Source organism: Cololabis saira, chromosome 19, assembly GCF_033807715.1.
Source record: "Cololabis saira isolate AMF1-May2022 chromosome 19, fColSai1.1, whole genome shotgun sequence".
In the NCBI taxonomy this organism is placed as follows: Eukaryota; Metazoa; Chordata; class Actinopteri; order Beloniformes; family Belonidae; genus Cololabis; species Cololabis saira.
In genome coordinates, this window is record NC_084605.1 from 21,231,221 (window position 1) to 21,252,257 (window position 21,037).

Genomic DNA, 21,037 nt, shown 5'->3' on the forward strand with positions numbered 1-21,037 from the left:
TGGAGGGTGGGTTGTTCCTGTGGAACAGGTTTGTTGGTATTCACACAGTGGTGTACAGTATATAGACCAGTTATAGCTATGACAAGTGTGCCTAATGACATCTTAGCTGACTGCATTTGTCCATCCTTTATATCTGCTTCATTCTTGTCAATGTTGTGGGTAGACAAATAATAAACAAAACAAACTACCATGCACAGTTACACTAACATCTACCATGTCATTAATCAACTTTTTGGACAGTGAAAAAAAAAACTGAGGCACCAAGGCTGGTCATTCAATATATTAGCATATAGTAGTAAAATAACATAAAGTATTTAAAAGCAGCTTTTTAAACCAACAACTATGCAACTGACCCATGCATCCATGCATGCACTAGCATCTGCTTATCTGCATCCACACTGTGTATGCACAAATAATGTGTGTCTGGGTTGGAGAGAAATTAGAAGACCTAGACAGATGAAAACACTTCTATGACTGTTTGCCAAGCAGACCATGAATTCGCATTTTGCTACTCCAAACCTGAGGCACAATGTGTTTCTAATAAAAATAAACACATTAAAATAGAAAGAACCCTTAAATGCAATAAATGAAAACAAATAAACTATTTATAGGAAAGACTTTAAATAACTTTTGTACTGTAACAACTAACAAGGTAGAATAACAAAGAATATAACGGATAAAAATCAATATAGAGGTGAACTCATCCAAAATGTAAACAAAAAAGGCTAAAGTTATAAATAATATTTATTACATAAATGTTAGCTTTCAAAATTGTGCGTCCATGTTCCAATAGCAGATGAAAACAGTAAGAATATGTTTCTGTTTTACAACACTCATGGTGTTAATATGTAAAATAGCTAAAAGGAAAATTTAGCTGCTGTAGAAAACTCTATAAATTTCCGTCAGTGCTTATGTCACGCATTATTTCACTCCTCAGTTACAGATTACAGATAAGATAAACATCCCTTAAACTAATCGACACCAAGCAAAGTATAACATCCACAGATATATATGAGACGTTTTTTTTAAAGATGAATACTGTATTTACATTTTACTTATTTATTTTTTCATTTCCTTTTTTCTTCTTTTTCATATTTTATTTATTCACTCGTTTATGTCTCATTCATTTATTTTTTTGTTACATATATATATTGGAGCACTTGTCTGATGTTCTTATAACTTCTCAATAAAAAAACAAAGCAAAAACAAAAAAAACAGATAAAATAAACAGATTAAAACAGAAAGAACCCTTAAATGCAAAAAATAAAAATAAACTATTTATAAGAAAAATAGCTTTTGTATTATAACAACTTACAAGGTAGAATAACAAAGAATAAAACGGATAAAAAATTAAATATAGAGGTGAACTCATCCAAAATGGAAACAAAAAGAATTACATAAATATTAGCTTTCAAAATTGTGCAATAGCTGAGATTGTCATATAGTATTTCCAATAGCAGATGAAGACAGTAACAACACTTATGGTGTAAATAACTAGAAGGAAAAAAAATGTAACTGCTGTAGAAAACTGTAGAAAGTTCTGTTACCCGTAGTAATTAAAAAGAGAGAAAAAAAGTTACTTAAATTATTTTTTTAAATTTAAATCGAGCCAAGCGTACGTGACGTCACTCGGCGGGTGACGTCACGCGCATGGCGGAGGAACAGGTGCAGCATTTGCAGTAAAACCCGACCGAGATCTGCGAGCTAGCGCAGCTTTCCGACGGCCTTTGGATACGTTTTTTTTTTCTGCACCATCGTTGATCTGTTTTCCCCCCCGTGAGAGAGACTGGAGGTCCGTCGTCATGTCTCTGAACCAGAACAACTCGGAGTCCGGGGGAGTCATCATCAACAACAGTGAGAGGTACCGCGTTACGGCTCGGGCTGGCTCCGTCTGCACCACATCCACCTCCTTTAAACACAAACCCTGTGTTTTACTCATCAGCACTTCAAACTAATGAAGTCATGTTCATACAAACACGCATACCGGGCTTGGGTTTCGTGGCCCAGACATGGCCCTCACCCTGTTATATCAGCAGCACCGAAACAGGCGTCACATGTGATGCCAGGAAACGTTTATCAATGTGCATTTATTTTTTTATTTCAAGGTTTCAATGATGAAATGTCATTTATTGTGATTGCATGAGTTGTCTTGCATGCATTGGGCTGCAGAGCAGTCCTGCTGCGTAGCTGCAGCCACCACTCCTCGGGCCTGCTGCTATGAAAGGTTTGTTTTGTTTTGTCATCACGTTTTTGGTGGGTTTTTTTGTTGTTTTTTTTGTTTATTTCGGTCATTTCCAAAATAAGAATTCAAAAGAAAACAACAAATAACATGAAGTTAATACTAATATTGCATTAGACCAAAATATATAAACAAAACAAGACCGAAAAGCTGTGGGCTGAAGCTTGGCTTATTACGCTTTTATAATACATTTCTGTCAGCTCCTACATATACCGATACAGAGCAGTAAATAAATTGAAAGAAAAACATTTAATATACTTTTTGTATATTGAATTCATTCAGTAACCTGCATAGACACATTATCTATTTAAGTTCAGACACTTACATAAACACTCATATAATATGATCATACTTAATGAGCATAAGATAAGATAAGATAATCCTTTTTTACTCCCTCAATGGGGAAATTCGCATGTTCTTGTTCTTCAATATTTTTTTAAATATTTGGTATGTACTGCACCCTTTAATTTCCATTTCCAAAACATTCCACAGATTAACCCCGTAAACTGACACACATCTATGTTTGACATCCGTTTTGTTTTTTGTTTTTGTGAACATACAGCTTCCTCTCAGCTTACTATACTTTGTCTTTGCTGAAACAGCTTCTGGATACAGGGTGGTAACAGTGAGGTTAGCTCTCACAGATAGATTTTTCTAGAACCCACTGCAGGTAAATATAACCCTCTTCATCTACTTTAAAGCCCTGTCACTAGATGGCCTGAAAGTGTAATCCTTTTACTTCAGTGTTACTTTGAACTGTGGGAAACAGATGACCCATCTTCAGTGACTGGACAGTTGCACAATAACCCGGTGATCTCATTTTTAAGCCTTTAACTCAAAGATTACGCAAGTTGGGGGCTTGAGTCATTTCATAAACATATTTCAAAATGTATAGTTTAATCTTGTGCACAGAGAAAATCCAATGGTCAGAATTTCATTGTGCCTTTTTTTTTTTCCCTGTGTCACTAGTGTGTTGATGAACCATGATAACGTGGAGCTTATCTTCTGCGATGCGGACAGTCTGCCTGAAGCCTTCAGAAAGAGCAAGAAGGGAAGCATCTATCTTACGCCATACAGGGTGAGGGACAAGAGCCAGAATGCAGGTTCAGCCTCAAAGGCCTCATATCACATCTTTCCTTCATTTAAAGGAGACATGTCGTGATCTTTGTTTTCTCAAAAGTTGACAAAATGTCATATTTTGGTCAAAATACTCAAAGGATACAGTACAAAAGTTCCCTTTGTGCTCATAGCCGGCAGTTTAAGGGGGTGGAGTCTGTGAAAATTGGTCGTAAAGATCTGTGCTATCCTTTGTAATGGTGCAACATGTTGTAATATTGTAAATAAAGATGAGGAAGCTGGGAAATTCTTCTCTTAGCCATGTCTGGGGTATCATAGGGCCTTGCAAATCTGAATGGGTCACTGAATAGAAATACTGACAGTACCAAAGAGAGAGGGGTTGTGTTATCTCTTCATACACAGGGAAACGTCTAAAACATGCAGGACAGCGGCCGTTGAGGAGCAGAATTGAACAACACTGCAGTAGAGTATTTTCAGTGGCTCTTCAGTTGGAACAGCACAGCTACACTATATGCCCCCATGAGGCCAGAAGTGGTATTACTACATGGAGTGGCTTTAAATGGTTCAGAAATGGTTTGAACTGAAGCATCATCTTTCACGTCATCTAATTGAATTTTGAGTAGTTGACAAAATGTTCATCAATAAATGCACTTGAAGCACAAGATTTCAGACCACATTTCCAGAACTTCATTGACATAATGTCAGGAGAAACTAATGACAAAACAGCCGCTGCATCTGGACTCCACGTGGGCTCTGCCCAGTTCCAAAGCCTAAGATTGTGTACACCAAATTATCTGAAGGAATTGTCTTTTTGGCTGCTTCTGTGATTTTAATGTAGTTCTCATTTACAAACACAGACAGTAAATTGGCTAGGCAAAGATAATAATTCCTTCATCACTGTGGTTTATTTGGTGTGATGTTTTTGCTCCGCCGTCACCTGCTGCATCTCTTTTCAGCAAATGTTCTCTACCTTGTTCGGGAGTGTTGCACATTTACCACATGCACAAGGTTTAACGTGAATAACTTGTAAAGTAAGCAAAGCGTTCATTAGGCAAATGCCCAAAGACTGAAGCTGTGTTGTAAAGAGACTAAAATCCCTCCACAGCGATGTGAGAGACTGATAAAGTCATACAGGAAGCAGATGCTTCAAGATGTTTTTTCTTTTTTCTTCTTTCTTTATGGCTTCAATTTTGTTGAATGAATACAACGGATAGTGAAAAAATGTTACTTGTTTTGTTTTTTTTAAGTTGTATTTGCTTAATGCTAAAACCCACCATGATCAGTGGATTTTTATTGTTTTTATGCATATAGAAAATATAAAAACCTGATTTGGTTAAAATAGATTGTCCTGTCTTGGCACTGTTTAAAAACCTACAGGAAAAATGGAGAAAATAAGGTGTTTTTTTTTTTAAGTTTTGGACTCTGTCAGACAAGTCAGTTGCCGTACTTTTTCAGGATAATTATATTTTTAAATATTATAAGGGAGCTTTAAAGAGCCTAGATGGAGAACGTTGATCGTGCATTTTGAGTTCGCTTAAATTTAACGTTACGGTATTTGTGGTTTGCTTCTCAGGTGATCTTCCTGGCTAAAGGGCGGGATGGGCTGCTGTCTTTTATGATGCCCTTCTACCTGATGAAGGGCTGTGAGATCAAACAGCCTGTCCTGGGGGCTAATTACATCAAAGGCACCGTCGGTGCGGAGCCTGGAGGTGGGTTCACGTCCAGTCGTATGTGTCATGTCCGCTGTATCACTGATGAACGGCCGGTGCTTGTGTCGGTCAGTAGATGTGTTAATTTCTCTTGAAAATTTCCTGAAAGGTGGTTGGGAAGGCAGCGCTACATTCAAGCTGATTTTTGCCTCTGGAGGAGCCATTGAGTTTGGGCAATACATGCTGCAGGTCGCAGCTCAGGGTACGATAAACGAACAAAAGTGTCAAAATACTGTTGCGCCACATGTATTTTAACTGGTTATCATCTGCTAATTCACCGCGTTTCAGCAGCCAGAGGGCAACCTGTGACTACTGGCTTCGGTGGATGTCCTTTCATGGCTAACGGGGCCTTCGGCTACCCTCCTCCCCCCGCCAATGGCATGTACCCGGCGGGACCTCCGCCCGGCTACTCCTACGCCACCGCTCCTCCTCCAGGTGAGGGCTGCTACGCTCTGACTGCGGCTGTTTGTTATCCCAGACTAGGGCTGTTCGATTAATCGATTTTAAATCGTAATCGCGATTATGTAATTAGAACGATGTTAAAACGTTAAAATCGATTTTTCACTTCTTTTTTTTTTTACCTTGTCTGCACACATATTAATGATTGATACCATATTAATGATTGATGGAAATACCTCTCAATACCTGCGACCAGTGCCCCATGGGAGAGGCTCTTTAGTGTAGGAGGGGGCGTTGTAACATGCCACCGGGCATCCCTCAAGCCAGATGCGGTAGGCTCGTGTTCCTTGCAAAAAACTTGCAAATGTGAATAGCAAATGTAATGACTGACATTACACACCTCTACCTCCTTCATGGGTTGCATTATTATTTAGCATGCAAAGACCCAGTTTAGTTTAATTAGAAAATGTCTTGTTTTATTTAATTGGATATATAACTTACTGTATGTTTGCAAGTGCTGATTTGCTGATTTTTTTTTTTCAGAGATATAACTATATTTTATTATATTTTTTAAAACTTTTTTTCAACTTATTTTACAGAGTTTTGCACTTTATTCATTCATTTTTGGTTTAATAAGAGCAAAGTTTGCACTTAAAGCCCAATGGGGCAAATGTTCAATAAAAAAACAGCATATTTGAAATCATTTCTTTGCCTTTTGTCAATTCACAAAATAATCGTAATCGAAAATCGGATTTTGAGAGAAAAAAATCGTGATTTTATTTTTGGGCAAAATCGAGCAGCCCTATCCCAGACTTGATGTGAACTGGCCAGAGCCCTGAAGGGAGCAGGAGAGAGAGAGGGAACGATCACAAGATGTCACGCACTGCACAACTTTCACAGGAGTAGACGAGCAGCCGGAGCGTTAGTTAGTTGTGCAGTGGAAGCCAGCAAAGTAATAAACAGATGACAATGAACAGAACGGTGAAGAGAAAGGGAGCAACGTTTAACAATAGCCCTTTGTGGAGGAGCGGCTGCTACCTCCTTACAGAGATGCGTGTGGATGCAGACGGGATCGTGATGCGACTGGCTTCTCCATCCAAACTGGCACCAACGCAACACTGTCACACTGCAGGAGTCGGATGAGTTGCAACATGACTGTTCAGACTGACGTTGCGCTGCAAACATCAGCTCTGTAACTGATTAATGACCTTGTTTGAAAGTGACCAAGGTTTGATTTGGTAATATTTTGTATTGTTCAGTCAGTCATAAAAAAATGGGCAAAACACTGTCAGTGTTGCTCTGTGATCAGTGGTTTTATTCGGGGTTTACTTCCTTTTTCAAATGACCTTAAACTGCTGGTCTCAGCTGGTCTTAATTGTGTCGTTTCACTCCTTCGTTTCAGACGGATTCTACACCAGTCCTCCGGCGTTTGATGCCTCTGTGGGCTACGTGCCACCCCCCCCTTACTCTGCTCCCCTGGGCCAGCAGCCGCCGCGGGACCCAGACCTGCCGTCCTCAGCAGCAGGTCAGTGTCGCTCAAGTGCTGCCCGTCAACTGCCCCAGTAAAACTTACTCGGCATTAAAACTGCTCAGAGTTCATAAACTTTCTAGCTGTTTGAGCAAATTCTACAATGTTTATTACTATTATTGTTGTTATTAATGTTGTTGTTGTTATTGTTACATTGTGTCAGTTTGAATCGCTTAGCCACAGACTTTCTGTGGTAAAGAAAATAAAAATAACTGATTTGGTGTAAATATATATGTAAGACATCAACTTCTTGACTGTATTTAACTTAACCCCAAAGTGAACAGTGGACACAAAAATGTCTTAATTTAGTAGAATCATAAATGTAATTCTTTAAAATGTTTTTTTGCTTAAAGGTATAGTCTGTGATCGTATTCAAAAACATTTGTTATACTGGGTGAAATGGTCCTTCCATCCTGAGAGTAGCCAGTGAATAATGTGTTCAGAAAAAGGAAAGAAAAAAATCCAACCTCTCTGACAGCTTTAATCCTGTAAAAACTTTAACCAATCGGTTTTTTGCGCACCGAATGAAACAGGCGACGCGCACCATTCTGCGTTGGTGTAACGTAGAACCATAAATCAGCCTTACGGCGTACACTAGGGGTGCAACATATCGTGCCACGAAATTTCGCGATACAAAAACGTCACAATACGTGTCGTGGAGGTGACAAACTGTATCGCGATATTGGGTTATTAATATGAATCTATTGTGTTGACTAGAAACGCGCATCCGGCCGCGACCGCACCTCGACCCGCGGACAGAAATCTTACTCCGCTCAGAAGAAACTAGTCCCGTTTTGTGGACCCGTTTTGAGCTCTGAACTTTTACTTATGTAAGGCTGGTGTAGAGTTTAGCCTTACCTTATTAAATTAAACCTTTTTCGGGTCGTGAGTAGGATAAACACGCGGGCAACTTCTGCTGAGCTCCAGTGTACTTTAATGTCCGCTCAACAGCGTAGGATTTTAGAGCATCAACACAGCACCTAGTGCTGTATCACTCCGCCCAATCTAAAATATACTAACAACTACAGATAAACTGACTAGTGTCATTATAGTCCCTGATTTACATCAGCATATAAAGAATATATTTATAAAATAATGAACCCTGAATTACCAAAATAACCTTAACAAAAATAAATCTCCTCTTACACTTATAAGGTGAGCATGAATCAATCTTTTTGATGATGTAAAATTGTATGTATTTATTTACTTTTATTTATTTATTTATTTAATTTTAGTTGTTAAATTAGAAAGAAAAAAAATGAAATCATACATGAGAGAAACTAACTATTCAGTTTGTGGCAAAATATTTATACTGAAGATGCATAATGCAAACCTGACATTTACTTTTAGTTCAGTTTGTGGAAAATGGTTGTCCTGGCTTTCTCTTTAAAACTTAAACAGTTATAAAGCATTACAAACTGTAACAATAGAGCAAACGCACAGCATTGTTTTGTATTTTGTGTCTTTCAAATTAAAGACAATTTTTTCCAGTCATATGTTCCTCATTCAAGGTTGTTAAAAAAAATACTGCTATAATATCGTATCGTATCGTTATCGTGAGATTAGTGTATCGTATACTATACACCCCTAGCGTACACTATGCCGTAGTAGGCTCTGCGTTGGTTTAACGCAGAACCATAAATCAGCCTTCAGTGTGTTCTGTTCTGAACTTCTCTGATGTGCTCATTTTGCTCCGGGTCCCTCCGCCGTTCATTGTTGTGTCTAAAAATGATGTGCAGTGCCCACCCAATCAGAAACGGTACAGATATTCTGTGATATTTTTTTAATTTATAAAAAAATAACATTATAAAAAAATAAAGGATCCCCATAACTTTGATTGGGTGGGCAGGACGCACGTTTGGGTGGACACACCTATCCCAGGCCGGCGAGGGAACGCGGGTGATGTGGGCCCCCCTCCCGCCCCTGGTGTTGAGTGCATGTAATTAATGCAATAAAAACAGGGACGGGGAGGTCAGGGTATCACACTGACAAGAACTAAGTATCCTTGTTAAATGTATTTATTAAATGCTGAATGTGCCGACTCTTCATAAATAAAAGGACACATCACTGTTTAGATCTCGCTAAATGGTCTTTAGGATCAGTTTCCAAACAAACACAACCTTGCTTCAGCTCTGAAGAGAGGAGCTGCCTGTTTTATAGAACAAAACCTGTTTTAGACCAGGTCACAATGTAAGTTACCATGGTAACGTGCCTCTAAAGATAAGTTACCTCAGTTTCTGCGACTGTTTGAGTTACCTCACTATCAGATACGAGAAACCCAGAGTTTCTCTCAGTTCAGGGTTAAAAACAAAAAAACCTTTTTAAGTATCTTCTAAAGGTTTGCAGCATCGCTGCCTCAAAGTCTGTGGAGTTTGTAGTTACTTTTCAACTCCCCCAGAGATGAACAGTAACTACAACTACAACAGTAACTATATCACAGGAGGTTTTATTGTAATCAAGGTTCTCTTGGAAAGTTGAGCTTTAATTAAACCTTTCAACACATTGATGCTCCTCACACCAAATCCCACAAGGAATAGGTTAAAAAAAAGTTATAAAACAGCCAGGGAAAATGCAGATTTGAACCCCACTTACTCTTTTTAACAGATACTTGATCAAAGTAAACCCACAAAACAACTTTTAACTGAAGGAAATACAGCAGCACGATGTTGGAAACAGATTTTTTTGATGGCGTTAAGGCTGAATTATGGTTCTGCGTCAAAACGACGCCGTGTCTACGGCGTGTGGTTTTTGTACACGCAGAGGACACGCCGTCACATGCGCCGTCACTGACGTGCACCTCCTGAAAATTGTAACTACGCGTCGAGGAGACGCCGACCACACGCAGACCGAGAGGGCTGTGATTGGTTCGTTTGAAAGCGAAGCATTTCCGGTTTCCGGTTTGAATCAGTAGTGAACTTCCAGGGCTCTTTTCTTCGTTTATATGTGATTTTTTTTGTTTTTGTTTTTTGCACAATAGTTGTCCTTATCTCTTTGATTTACTGTGACCGGAAAAAGTCGGATAAACCATTCAGAAAAAGGTCGCTAACTAGTGGCCGCGGGGGGTACTGCACCGCGACCAAATGGAGAGACGGAGAAGTCCGAAGGATTCGTGACGGCGTCACGGGTGCGCCGTGTGCTCTGCGTGTGTGTGACGCAGAAGTATACCCGCACCTTTACTCTTTCTTAAGATTTCAAAGAGAGAACCTGACTTTCCCCTCGTTTACTTCCCTCCTAACTGCACCATCAGTCACAACGCTGGGTTGATTTGCTCGTTTTGTTTAATATAATATGGAGTATTCTTGGATTAATGACCTCCTGTCCTCCTGTCTGCAGCGGAGGCCAAAGCAGCCGAGGCAGCGGCGAGCGCCAGCCCTGCCACTCTGCCTCCGACGCACGTGTACCTGCCACAGGTGAGCTTCCTCACGCTTGACCCAGATTTAGGGCTTCCTGCGTTGATAGTTTTGTGTAAAAGCAGCGACACACACACACACACTCTAATGAAAGCAGCACTCAGATATTTGCAGCAGAGGCCAAGTTCACGGTGAACTGTGTGATCATAAATGCTACAAATACTCTCGAGTCTCAATGTTCAGGTGCTGTAAACGCACTCAAAGCTCCTGCAGCGACAGAAACACCATTTCCGAGGTTTCGGTACTGTCTGCCGGAGTACGTTGAGTGCTATTATTGTACTGCTGCTCGTCTGACACACCTGAGCCTCTTAAAACAGCCTTTTAGATGCTCAGGTCCAACTACTGAACACTGTTGTGCCCAAACATGACTCTCTGCAGGACAAGCCTCCTCCCTACTCCCCTCCAGAAGACAAGAAGAACCAGTAGACCTGTTTGCAGTCACTTCTCTCATTCCATTACCTGGACATCAGGAGGACCGAAGTCCCTTTTTCTTTCTTCTCCCTCTCCCCCTCCTCTAACTCTCGACCTTGTGTTCCTAGTCAGCTTCCAACTCATCCTTGTTATTTCAATTATTTTATTTTGTCGCTTTCATGGCTCGGTTTGTTCGCCTTTTCCATTCCTTTTAATGACTCCTGTAATTAAATCAGCTTTATCCTCTTCAGAAGCACCTTTATTTGATTGGAAGTAGAAGTGTTGATAGCTGTGTTTTGACGAGCCAAAGTGGTCAGGGTTTATGGCTTTTTGGACAAATCTGACGGCTACTTTAGTATTTAATGCCTTTCGAGTGTCCCATGAATCAACTGCAACCTTAAACTGTAGATTCAGCAAGAGTTTGCTGTAAAGTTCACTTATAATTTTCTACGACCGTCTGTTAAATGAGACTCGATCTAATCATGTTGATTACTTTGCTGATCTGTCCATAGGCGAGCTGAATGCAGTCGGTTATTTTTCTATTATTTGTGTGTACATGCTTTTAATATGTAGACTTTTAAAAAGGAGATATTTTCTCAAGAACACTAACCTGGAGGAAAAGAAAAAAAAACAAGCTTTTGTAGGGAGAGGGGCGCGGTGTGCTTGGACATGTTTTAGTGGATGAGGAGAAGAAACGCCGGAGCGGCGCAGAGCTCCAGCAGCGAATCCCTGATCCTGGATTAGAGGGGGCGGGGCCAAGGCCAGCGGCGCCAGCAGGGACCAACCGCCAGGAGGGATTACCTTTACAATGTGCAGAGCAGTCACACCATGATGTCACTTCCTGTTATCTCATCCTCATGAAGGTTCACTGATCAGATTTACTACCAGCCGAACATCACGACCATTCCACATAAAACAAAGTAATTCAAGGGTCCTGGTCTTTGTGCTTGTGGTCTGAACCCCCCAGTTTGTGGTCCGTGTCTTAACTCGGTCTGGCGCGAGTCCTGCGCTTCCTCCTGTGATCACTGACCTCTAACCGCATCTGTGGCACATCCATGGCCGATTCTTTGCACTTTCTGAATGCTATGCATTGGGCCCCCGTTTGCTGTGTCATGGCTGCGTGTATAATAAAATAAAAGCTCTGTATTTATTTCAAACTTATTTATTGAATGACTCATGTAAAATGGCTCAAATAAGGAAACGAAGCATGATCTCAGCTGATGCATGTGTGCGTTGGATTGGATTTTAATAAACGGTTCTTGACTCGTGGACTGGAGTCGTCTTTATTTCAACACCCAGGACTGACACAAACGTACCCCAGTCAGCTGAGGGGGGGGTTTATGTCACATGTAGTCCTCGTCTGCTCGTTCAGACTCTCGTGCAAATCCACAGCAGTTTCCCAAACACGCATGTGTGATGTCCTGAGCCTCAAGTACCGAAGTCCAACATGTCAGAGGTCACGACTATGCTAAGTGCTCAAAATCCCAAAAAAAGTGCAGCAGAATCCGTGACGCTGTCAGGTTTGAGACTGCTTTCAGAGCGATTCAGTTGTGCATTTGGGCTGAAACCCAGAGATGTTTTTAGCGGTGCAGCCTCAGTAGTAACGACCAGCCCGCATGGCCGCAGTTGGACCTGAAGCTGGGAGGACTGTCCTCCAGCAGGTCCTGTAAACACTGCGTCAAGCACCAGTGCACATCTTTGAGTGGACTGACTTCTCTGTGCAGTAGAAACACAAGAATGTAACAAAACATTTCAATGTACTTATTTCTCAAACACAAAGTAAATAAAAGGGCTGTAGAATTACAGGGTAAGTTACTCTTTTTTTTTTTTTTTTAAATCTAAAGGAATACAGTAACATCTTAAACAGTCTGCATGTGTTCGGTTAGTCAGGTTTTGATTTCAAAAGAAATGCGCTGTGGCGTCCCGTTTACCACCAACACCTCAGGTGTCAAGTCTGACTCGTGTGACATGAGATGGCAGCAAACATCAACCGTCTACGGTGTTATTCTTGTTAAACCATCTACTTTTGTACTCGTGGCAAACTCCAAACTGTCTATAAATACTTCAGTAATGTAGAAAAACTTCTAATAGATACTTAGATCAGATGCACCCACCTGCTGCTCAGTGTCTCATTTCTCATCGTACAGCAACAAAAATGGAAAAATAATAACAATGGAATTTAGTCTTTACAACACTTAATCCAGCAGGTGTGGAGATTTAAATGATTTGCTTGTTAATTGTAAAAATTAACAGTTAAAGGTGTTGCATATTGCTATCTTGGTATAGAACGTGCTTTTCCAAATAAGAGCAGGATTTATTTCTTGTTTTTATATCCTCAGATGTTGAACTGAGCTCCTTCAAATCACCTGCCTGGGTGGAAATATCCACCACTATCCAAAAACAGAGTTTCTGAACTCAGATTCACTGATGCAAGTACGAACGTCTCATGTGCATTCTGCCTTTCAGTTTTTTGCTCTCCTTGCTCTCCAGGGTTCTTGTGAACGCACGTGAACATTTAGGATCTTGGGATTTTTGCTATTTATTGCTATTTATTGTCTAAGAAACAAGCCTATAAAAAAAATCCCAACGGAGTGAACACATGAGCAGCTGTCACTGAAGTGATTTATCACCCGTTCTGCCACTCAAGCGGACTTCCTTGTTCAGGGCCAATGACATGCACTCATCCGGACCAGGTAAAGGTGTAGCTGTCACCGTGCGTGGAACCAGCTCAGTGATTTTGAGAAAGGTGGGCTCAACTAAGGATGAATTACAAGATTCAGAATAGGGCTGTAAACTGCTGGTTCTGAGATTTTCCGGCAGAGTGGTCATCCTTTAAATGTTGCAATCTCGACATGTTCAACCGCTGACTAGTTCTGTTTTTTTGTCGCTTCTCGGTGTTCAACATCGCCACCCTCGCAATGATGTGTCTGACACATGCTCTGGTGGTGGGGTTTTTTGATGGTTAGAAGGAAGAGCCTGAGCATTTTGGTTTTATATTTTACAAACGCATCTTGGTTTAGCAAATTTTTCACTTCATTACTTAATTCATCTTTAAATGAAGTCCAGAAAGAGGCATCACGCCACCATCATTAACGATTTCTATGGAGAACAGGGAGTTATGTCATGTTTTCACCCTCCCTTGCGTTTCCTAAAAACAATGACAATATCTATCTATCTATCTATCTATCTATCTATCTATCTATCTATCTATCTATCTATCTATCACTCACCATGGTTACATCAACAGCAGCAAAGAGAGCAGCTTGTTCTATGTTTGATTTCTGAGGTGCGTTGAAGTTTTTTTGGGAAGAAGTGTAGAAGGAGAACACGAAAGGAAAGGGGCTCTACCAGAAGAAGCTATATACCGGCAGGAGGGTCCCCCCTTATGATCCTGGTCCTGCTCAAGGTTTCTTCCCTCCTTAAGGGGAGTTGTTCCTTGCCACTGTTTGGCTTAAGGTTTTTCTCCCACTAGGGGAGTTTTTACCTGCCAGTGTTTATGTAATAATTGCTCAGGGGTTCATGTTCTGGGTCTCTGGAAAGCGCCTAGAGACAACTTCTGTTTTAATAGACGCTATATAAATAACATTGAATTGAATTGAAAACCAACGAGCAGCGGCGTTTTGATCAATAACAATGAACCGCACGACACAGCCGTGCCATTCTGGCATAACCAAGTCATGAAACAAAATAACTAAACTGAATCTTTGAAGATGGTGACAGCAGACATCGACTTCTGATTCTTAGTGGTTTCCTCAGAACTCGGAGAGCAGAAGCTGAGAGCTGAAGTGAATCTGAGACCAGAGACATACTGAGGTGATGAACAGTTTCAAAGGAGAGCAGTGCAACATCGCCACACTATGACTAGTAAAAGACTGTTGTGATAATGGAATAATCTGAGTTGAGATGTGCATTTTTCTACCTGAAACTACACACAAGAGGAATTCACAAATGCTTGGAAGAAAAAAAGCCAAATGGCACTAAAATGTAAGGAGAGTTCGTTTCCACCAAGTGAAAATAAAGTCAAGCACAGTCGGATCACCTGCTCGAAATGATTCAGGAAGGCAGAGAAAGAAAAGGGAAAGAATATATCATCTTTTTAAAAAGTGCCGTGTAAAAGGGGCTCTGAGGAGGAACATGATGTTTTTGTTGTGCCTCTGTTCAGCCTCGGGGGGTAGTAGGAGAGAAAAATAAGAGAGTAGTTGATCTGTGTGTTTCAGGGAGAGTCGGCATCGCAGAGCTCTTCAGAGCGCTCCATTTCCTCGTGTTTGCTGTGTTACTCACACACTGAAGCATTATAGTTCTGATGCCTCCAGTAACTGAGCTCTTCGCGGCTTCTCCGCACCTCCTCATGTGGAGCAGAGAGTGATGCAGACTCCTTCTCCGATCCAGCAGGCGGGGAACAGCTCCTGAGTGAAGGCACAGTGGAAGGCGTGGAGCCTGGTCTGGCCGTCTCCGTAGTAGGTGAGCGTCCCCGCCTCGTAGTCCAGCAGCATGCCGATGCGGCTGTGGTGGGACGGGCCGGCCAGCGTCTCGCGGCGCCCGTTGTGCCAGGCACAGAGCTGGTGCTCGTCCAGCTGCAGGCTCCAGGACAGTTCGTTCATACCCACCATGCATTTCTTGCCCTTCTCCTTCCTGGGGATGGTCTCATAGGTCACCTGGTAGGAGACAGAGCAAAGATTGTGGGGGAACTGTGTGGAAAACAAAAGAAGCAACAGCAGGCGGTGTTCGTCTGGGGACCATGAATGCTTGCTCAACTTGTCAAGAGGCATTTCAGCAAAGAAGAACGTATGTTTGTTCAAATGATTAATTATTATCATATCTGTTGTAGTTGTTAAATGCACAAGAAACAAGATTTAGAAGTCTCACGGGCCTCAGATTGTGGGAACTGTTTTTTTTTAGCAAATCCATCATAAGAAAAACCGTCAGCCACCACTGGACGTTTTCAAATCAACTCCAAGACACGTGTTTTACAACCAGAAGAATCTGTTCCTAATACTTCACATTTAGGGTTTTGACTTTCTTCCCAAAATCAATCCTAAAAAAATTGTTTTTGGTTCAGGTGGGACAATTGTTCCAGGCCAACAACAGAGTTTCATAAATGTTTTTGTTTGTTAACGACACTCTAGCGATGGATCTTTTCACCAAAAAGACTGGATTTGAGCAGTGGCGAAACTACCATATATGCAGACAATGCGACTGCATAGGGGCCCGCACGTGTCCAGGGCCCGCACGCGCAGGACCTGGGGACGTGCGGGCCCTGGACTTTTTTTTTTTTTTTTTTTGTTAGGTGTGTGTGTTTACATCAATGTTATGGGCTGGTTATAAAGATATATCTAGTTTAAATAAAAAAATTAATTTATAGATGATCTCGGATGATGCCGGTGTAGTGCGCATGTGTAACCCATATTTGCGTAGAGGAAGAGTTGGCGAGTGAGGAGAGGAAAGGAGTTAAGGCGGATTTATGGTTCCGCGTTACACCAACGCAGATTACGCCGTAGGGTACGCGGCGACGCACACCGTGCGGCGCACGTCGCCGCGTACCCTACGGCGTCGATTTAACGCGGAACCATAATTCAGGCTTGAGAGTTGAACTGTTGTCAGGAATTAATTAATGACTTTGCCCAGCGGAAGGCCCGGAAAGTCAAACTGTAATTGTAAGTAATGACCTTTATTATTAATATTTGTTATAGTGATAGTCTATCACTAGTTTGTTTGTGTTTATGCGTGTTTTTATTTGTGGTTGTGCCGCTGTGCCACCAAATTTCAATCTGTGCGCTGTGTGGGTTTATTCTCAGCTGTTGGCACTGCCGGTGTTCTGTCGCACACCAGCGCACTGTGCGTTATGCTGTTGGTTATATGTGCTTTTTGTTGTGTTTATGCGCTATGATTGTTTTTATGTGGTGTTCTGCCGTGTCACCAAATTGCAATGTGCTTGTGTTATTGATGTGGATTTTTTTTTAAACATATCTATCTGCGCTGTGGTTGTGTTAAGGGTTAAAGCTGTCAGTAGTGTCCGTTGTCATTTGAATGGTGATGCATCTGCTGTGAGATTGCGTCAATCACAGCGTGTCTGTTTTGCATTGTGATGGGCAGGGCCCGGTTTAATGATCTTTCATCGGGGCCCGGTGCTGAGTTGTTTCGCCACTGGATTTGAGACAGATTTACTCTTTGGTCTCACCAAGCATGGAAGTGCCGCGGTCTGGATACGCTGCGGTTTTGCTCCGTACTCAGCACATCCTCAGGTCCCATCACGGCCGTTTCAGAAGAGGAGTGAGTCTGAGCATTTCTCATTCATTTGGATTTATAAGTTAAATTGAGATTTTCAAGATCATGGGAGAATCGTGTGCTCGTTTTGGGGGGGTAGTTAAAAATGAGTACTTACATCCACTTCTAAAACTGAAGTGATGTCTAACCATGTTTTGTCTATTTGCATGGTTTGTCTATTTGTCTATTTTTGCCTATTATCCTCATTAAAAGGTCTCCAATAAAATGTTTTTTTCAACATACCTGATTAAAATCTCTTCTTTTGTTTACAACTGCCATGCAATTGTGTACAAATACAACATGCTGCGCTTACCCCAAGGTAGGCCCAGGGTTTGGACACCTCCAGCTCCCAGTAGTGCTGTCCGTGGGTGAAGCCCTGGAAGCAGAGCACCTGCCAGGTGTGATCGAACCGAGCTTCGTGGGCGAGGACATGGCGTGGCCCCGAGGTCAGGTGCTCTGCCCTTCGATTTTCCTGGGAAAGAAACAGGTGTCCGTTGGCCGTGCGAGGGTCGAAGGTCAGAGAGCATCGATCTGCAGGGAGACGGGAGACGGGAGACGGATCAAGGAAGGAACTGAGATCTAAAAGATCAAATCTTAAAAGTTTTAATGTACTAGAGGAGCCTCACAGCGGTCAGCCACATCATTAAAACCCCTGACGGGCAGAATGAGTAACACTGTTACGAGATACAGTAATAAGATAACATGAAACTCACATCTACACCACACCTGTCACCTGCCTAGACTGTAAACCAGGGGTGTCCAAAGTCGGTCCTCGAGGGCCGGTGTCCTGCATGTTTTAGTCGTTTCCCTGCATCAACACACCTGATTCTAATTAACGGTCATCACCACCTTGTCATCAAAGTCTGGATAGTTCTGTTGATGCTCCTTGTATCACGGTTTGATAAAAAAAGGGACACATCTAAAACATGCAGGACACCGGCCCCCGAGGACCGACTTTGGACACCCCTGCAGTGTAAACCAGTTGCACCTGCCACAATGTTGTGGCTGATCTGTAATATTTATCAAATGTCTTGTAGGACTTACAGGCATTGAGGCCTTCCTTCCCACCAGGGTGGCATGGAGCAGCAGGACTGGGAACCACGGCGAGTACTGGCCTCTTGTCCTGAGGGGAGCCTAGAGATCCGCGGGCAACGTTAAAACAGAGCATACGCTGCAGGATGAGCTGCGTTCACGTCAAACTTTCTACAAAGAAAAACCTTTTCAGAATGTAGATTACCATCTTTGTCCTGTCCCACGGCGCTGCTCACAGCTTTCTCCAGGTCCTCAGAAACCAGCTTGGAGACTCGGGACAAGACATCTGTGATGCCATTTAATCGATCCTGAAGGTTTGGCGAAATCTCTGTGGGAATTTCTTGAAAACGTGGAACTTTTATAAGCGTCGATTCCTGTAACGAAATGTGTATTTTAGGGATGTTATTCATATTTAAAAAAGAAAAAAAAAAAACAAACCTATAGCAGCTTTTAAAGGAGAATCAGGTGGGTCTTCTTTCTCACCCCTCCATCATGTTTCATCATCATGCTACAAAAATAGTCCTGAAAGGACAAACTAAACCCCAGCTCTTTTATGAGGCCAGTGTAGTTCGGGTTTCAGGACAATTTTTAATTTCTTTGCAATTTCCACATTTTGACTAACACATCAAACCCAAGAGCCAAGTGGGCAGTAAAAATCTCAAAAGCATCAGACAAAATACTGCTTTTACAACCTTTATGTGAAGCAACTTCAATACAAAAACCCATCCTCTCCCACTAGCTTGGCTTTGATGTCCAAGGTACCAACCCTGATGAGGTCCGTGTCAGAGAGGTTATGCAGGGCTGCGATTTGGCCCTGGCTCTCTCTGAGGATCTGCGAGTGCTCGCTGAGCTGGGCGAGCCGGGCTTCCGCCTCTGCAATGACCGTGTCCTTCTGCTCCTCAATGACAAGCTCTGTGGCCTCCTGCTTCTCACCCAGGACTTTTATCAGAGTGGAAAACTTGACGTTCACCCAGGCAGAAGTCTGCTGAAGAGTCACCTGTTGATGGAAAATGCTCAGTTACAAGTCTGAATATAGGTACGCAACTACGCATGCGCAATACTACCCTTTTATGGTTCTTTAATTTTCTAATTTACCCAAACAAAATGTCATCAGAGCAACTACAAACACTTTCAATTTGCCCGAGGGAACCTCCCAAAGGGATTAAAAAAGTCGTCTGAATCTGAATCTGAAAACACTTTTGATCTCTGATTACAATAACATGTAAAGAAATCCTAAACCGTTAGGTCATATTTTTGACATGACGAGGAAACTAGTTTTTTTTGTTGTGCTTTTGTAAATATAAACACTGAAAAGTCACCTTAGCTTGATTGATATTCTCTGCCATGTGATTTATACTTTTCTGAGTTTCTTCCAGGAGTTTTTCCACCTCTTTGCTCTTTATTTCCAATAGCAGCTGAAAGACAACACATCAGTCTGAGACTAAAGGTTTTAGATAAGACATAATGAATTAAACATGATCTAACACTGGAGTGAAGAGTAAAGTGTTATGAATGAATACTTCATACTGAGTAATGTGTAACAGCATTGCTTTAACATACCTCTTGATTTTCCCTCTCTGTTTCCAACAAGACTTTGTCATGCTTCATGCATTGTGAGATCCCACATTCGTGACATACAGGCATCTTGTCCTGCTGGCAGTAGTAAACCAAGGGTTTCTTATGTAGATCACAAAGCAGCATAGCTCTCGCCCCATCGCCTCCCCTCACCGGCAGCTCTCTGCAGGAGGGGCCGGTGGTGTTGGCAGCCTCAGTCAGGACCGACAGGGACACATTTCGCTTTAAAATGGGCCTAGTGGGAAACTTCTCACTGCAGATGGGGCACTGGGCGCCAATATCAGACTTGCTCTTGACATCCCAGTGAATGGTGATGCAGTTTTTGCAGAAAGTGTGGCCACAGGGGATGGTCACAGGGATTTTGAAGCGGTCCAGACAAATGACACATGTGAGGTTTGAATTCTGAGACTCCATCTTTGAAGAAAGACCACACGCCTCTGTAATAACAGGACATTCATTAAGAAGTTAGTCATAATTGTATGTTTTCATTGTCATAGTTAAGTATAAATGTAAACAGAACTGGAAAACTCTCTATAGCAGACGACCATATTTTTTCCAAGTGTTAATATGGACAAGGGAATAATAAATCAGCTATTAAAACACTACATCCAAGTCGTAATTTAGCATCTATATATTTTACATCATCCAAGTGGAGGCTAACGTTAGCCACCGTTAGCCTATATTTCAGTAATTGCATTAGAGAGGGCTGTTAGGGGCGAATACTATACAAAATATTAAAACAATAGAACAAATTAACAATAAATTTGATCATTTCCCTTTTTCTCATCACAAATACATCAGTCAAACATGACATATTAACATTTTTTACCACTTCCCCGGAACCATTCGTTCAAAGCATCTGACAGAGCGTCAGTCGAAGCTTCCCTGATGACGTCATACGTAAAAATGATGCCTTCAAGTGCTCCCACGTAAATGAAAAACAAAAAAACATCATCAGGCAAAAACTGTTAAACAGGTAATATTCGTACACTCTGTGTTGACAAAATTAGGTCGTACATTCATAACCTATATTTTGAAATAACAACTTTTTTTTTCTTTTTCTTATTTCATTTCGCTGTATTTGCCGAAACGGCGAATGGCGAGTGTTCCTGTTTCACTTAAATGTGTCTTATACATAGGCTATTACTGATAGATCATTAACAATATAGCCTACTACCAAGTTTATATAATATTATACTTCTATTTGTGTATACACGTTTGTTGTTGCCGTTGATAAAGGATGTTTTAACGTTTGTGACTTGCTTCATTCAAATTACAACAGAGATAAAGCTCCCTTTTCAAACGTGGATGTTACATCTATGTTCACAGAAGCTGGTTTTACAGCCACTTTACCACCCTCCTTCAGAGTGTGCATCTTTCAATACCAGTTTTA

At 41.6% G+C, this 21,037-nt stretch overlaps 2 protein-coding genes across 2 annotated transcripts; one reads left to right on the plus strand and one right to left on the minus strand.

The window, feature by feature from the left end:
* The first annotated feature begins 1,612 nt into the window (after positions 1-1,612).
* On the plus strand, positions 1,613-12,258 carry wbp2 (WW domain binding protein 2). Its single transcript, XM_061707611.1, has 8 exons — positions 1,613-1,861; positions 3,209-3,317; positions 4,890-5,025; positions 5,135-5,227; positions 5,314-5,460; positions 6,827-6,949; positions 10,286-10,362; positions 10,741-12,258. The coding sequence occupies exons 1-8, from the start codon at positions 1,803-1,805 to the stop codon at positions 10,786-10,788; spliced, it is 792 nt and encodes a 263-aa protein (XP_061563595.1). The 5' UTR covers positions 1,613-1,802; the 3' UTR covers positions 10,789-12,258.
* On the minus strand, positions 12,255-20,518 carry trim65 (tripartite motif containing 65). The gene is made up of 8 exons (XM_061707610.1): positions 20,474-20,518; positions 19,630-20,081; positions 19,389-19,484; positions 18,836-19,066; positions 18,275-18,443; positions 18,082-18,171; positions 17,351-17,568; positions 12,255-15,428 (listed from the first exon to the last, which is right to left on the minus strand). Exons 2-8 carry the CDS (start codon positions 20,056-20,058, stop codon positions 15,120-15,122), a joined length of 1,542 nt encoding a protein of 513 aa, XP_061563594.1. The 5' UTR covers positions 20,059-20,081; positions 20,474-20,518; the 3' UTR covers positions 12,255-15,119.
* Positions 20,519-21,037: the final 519 nt, after the last annotated feature.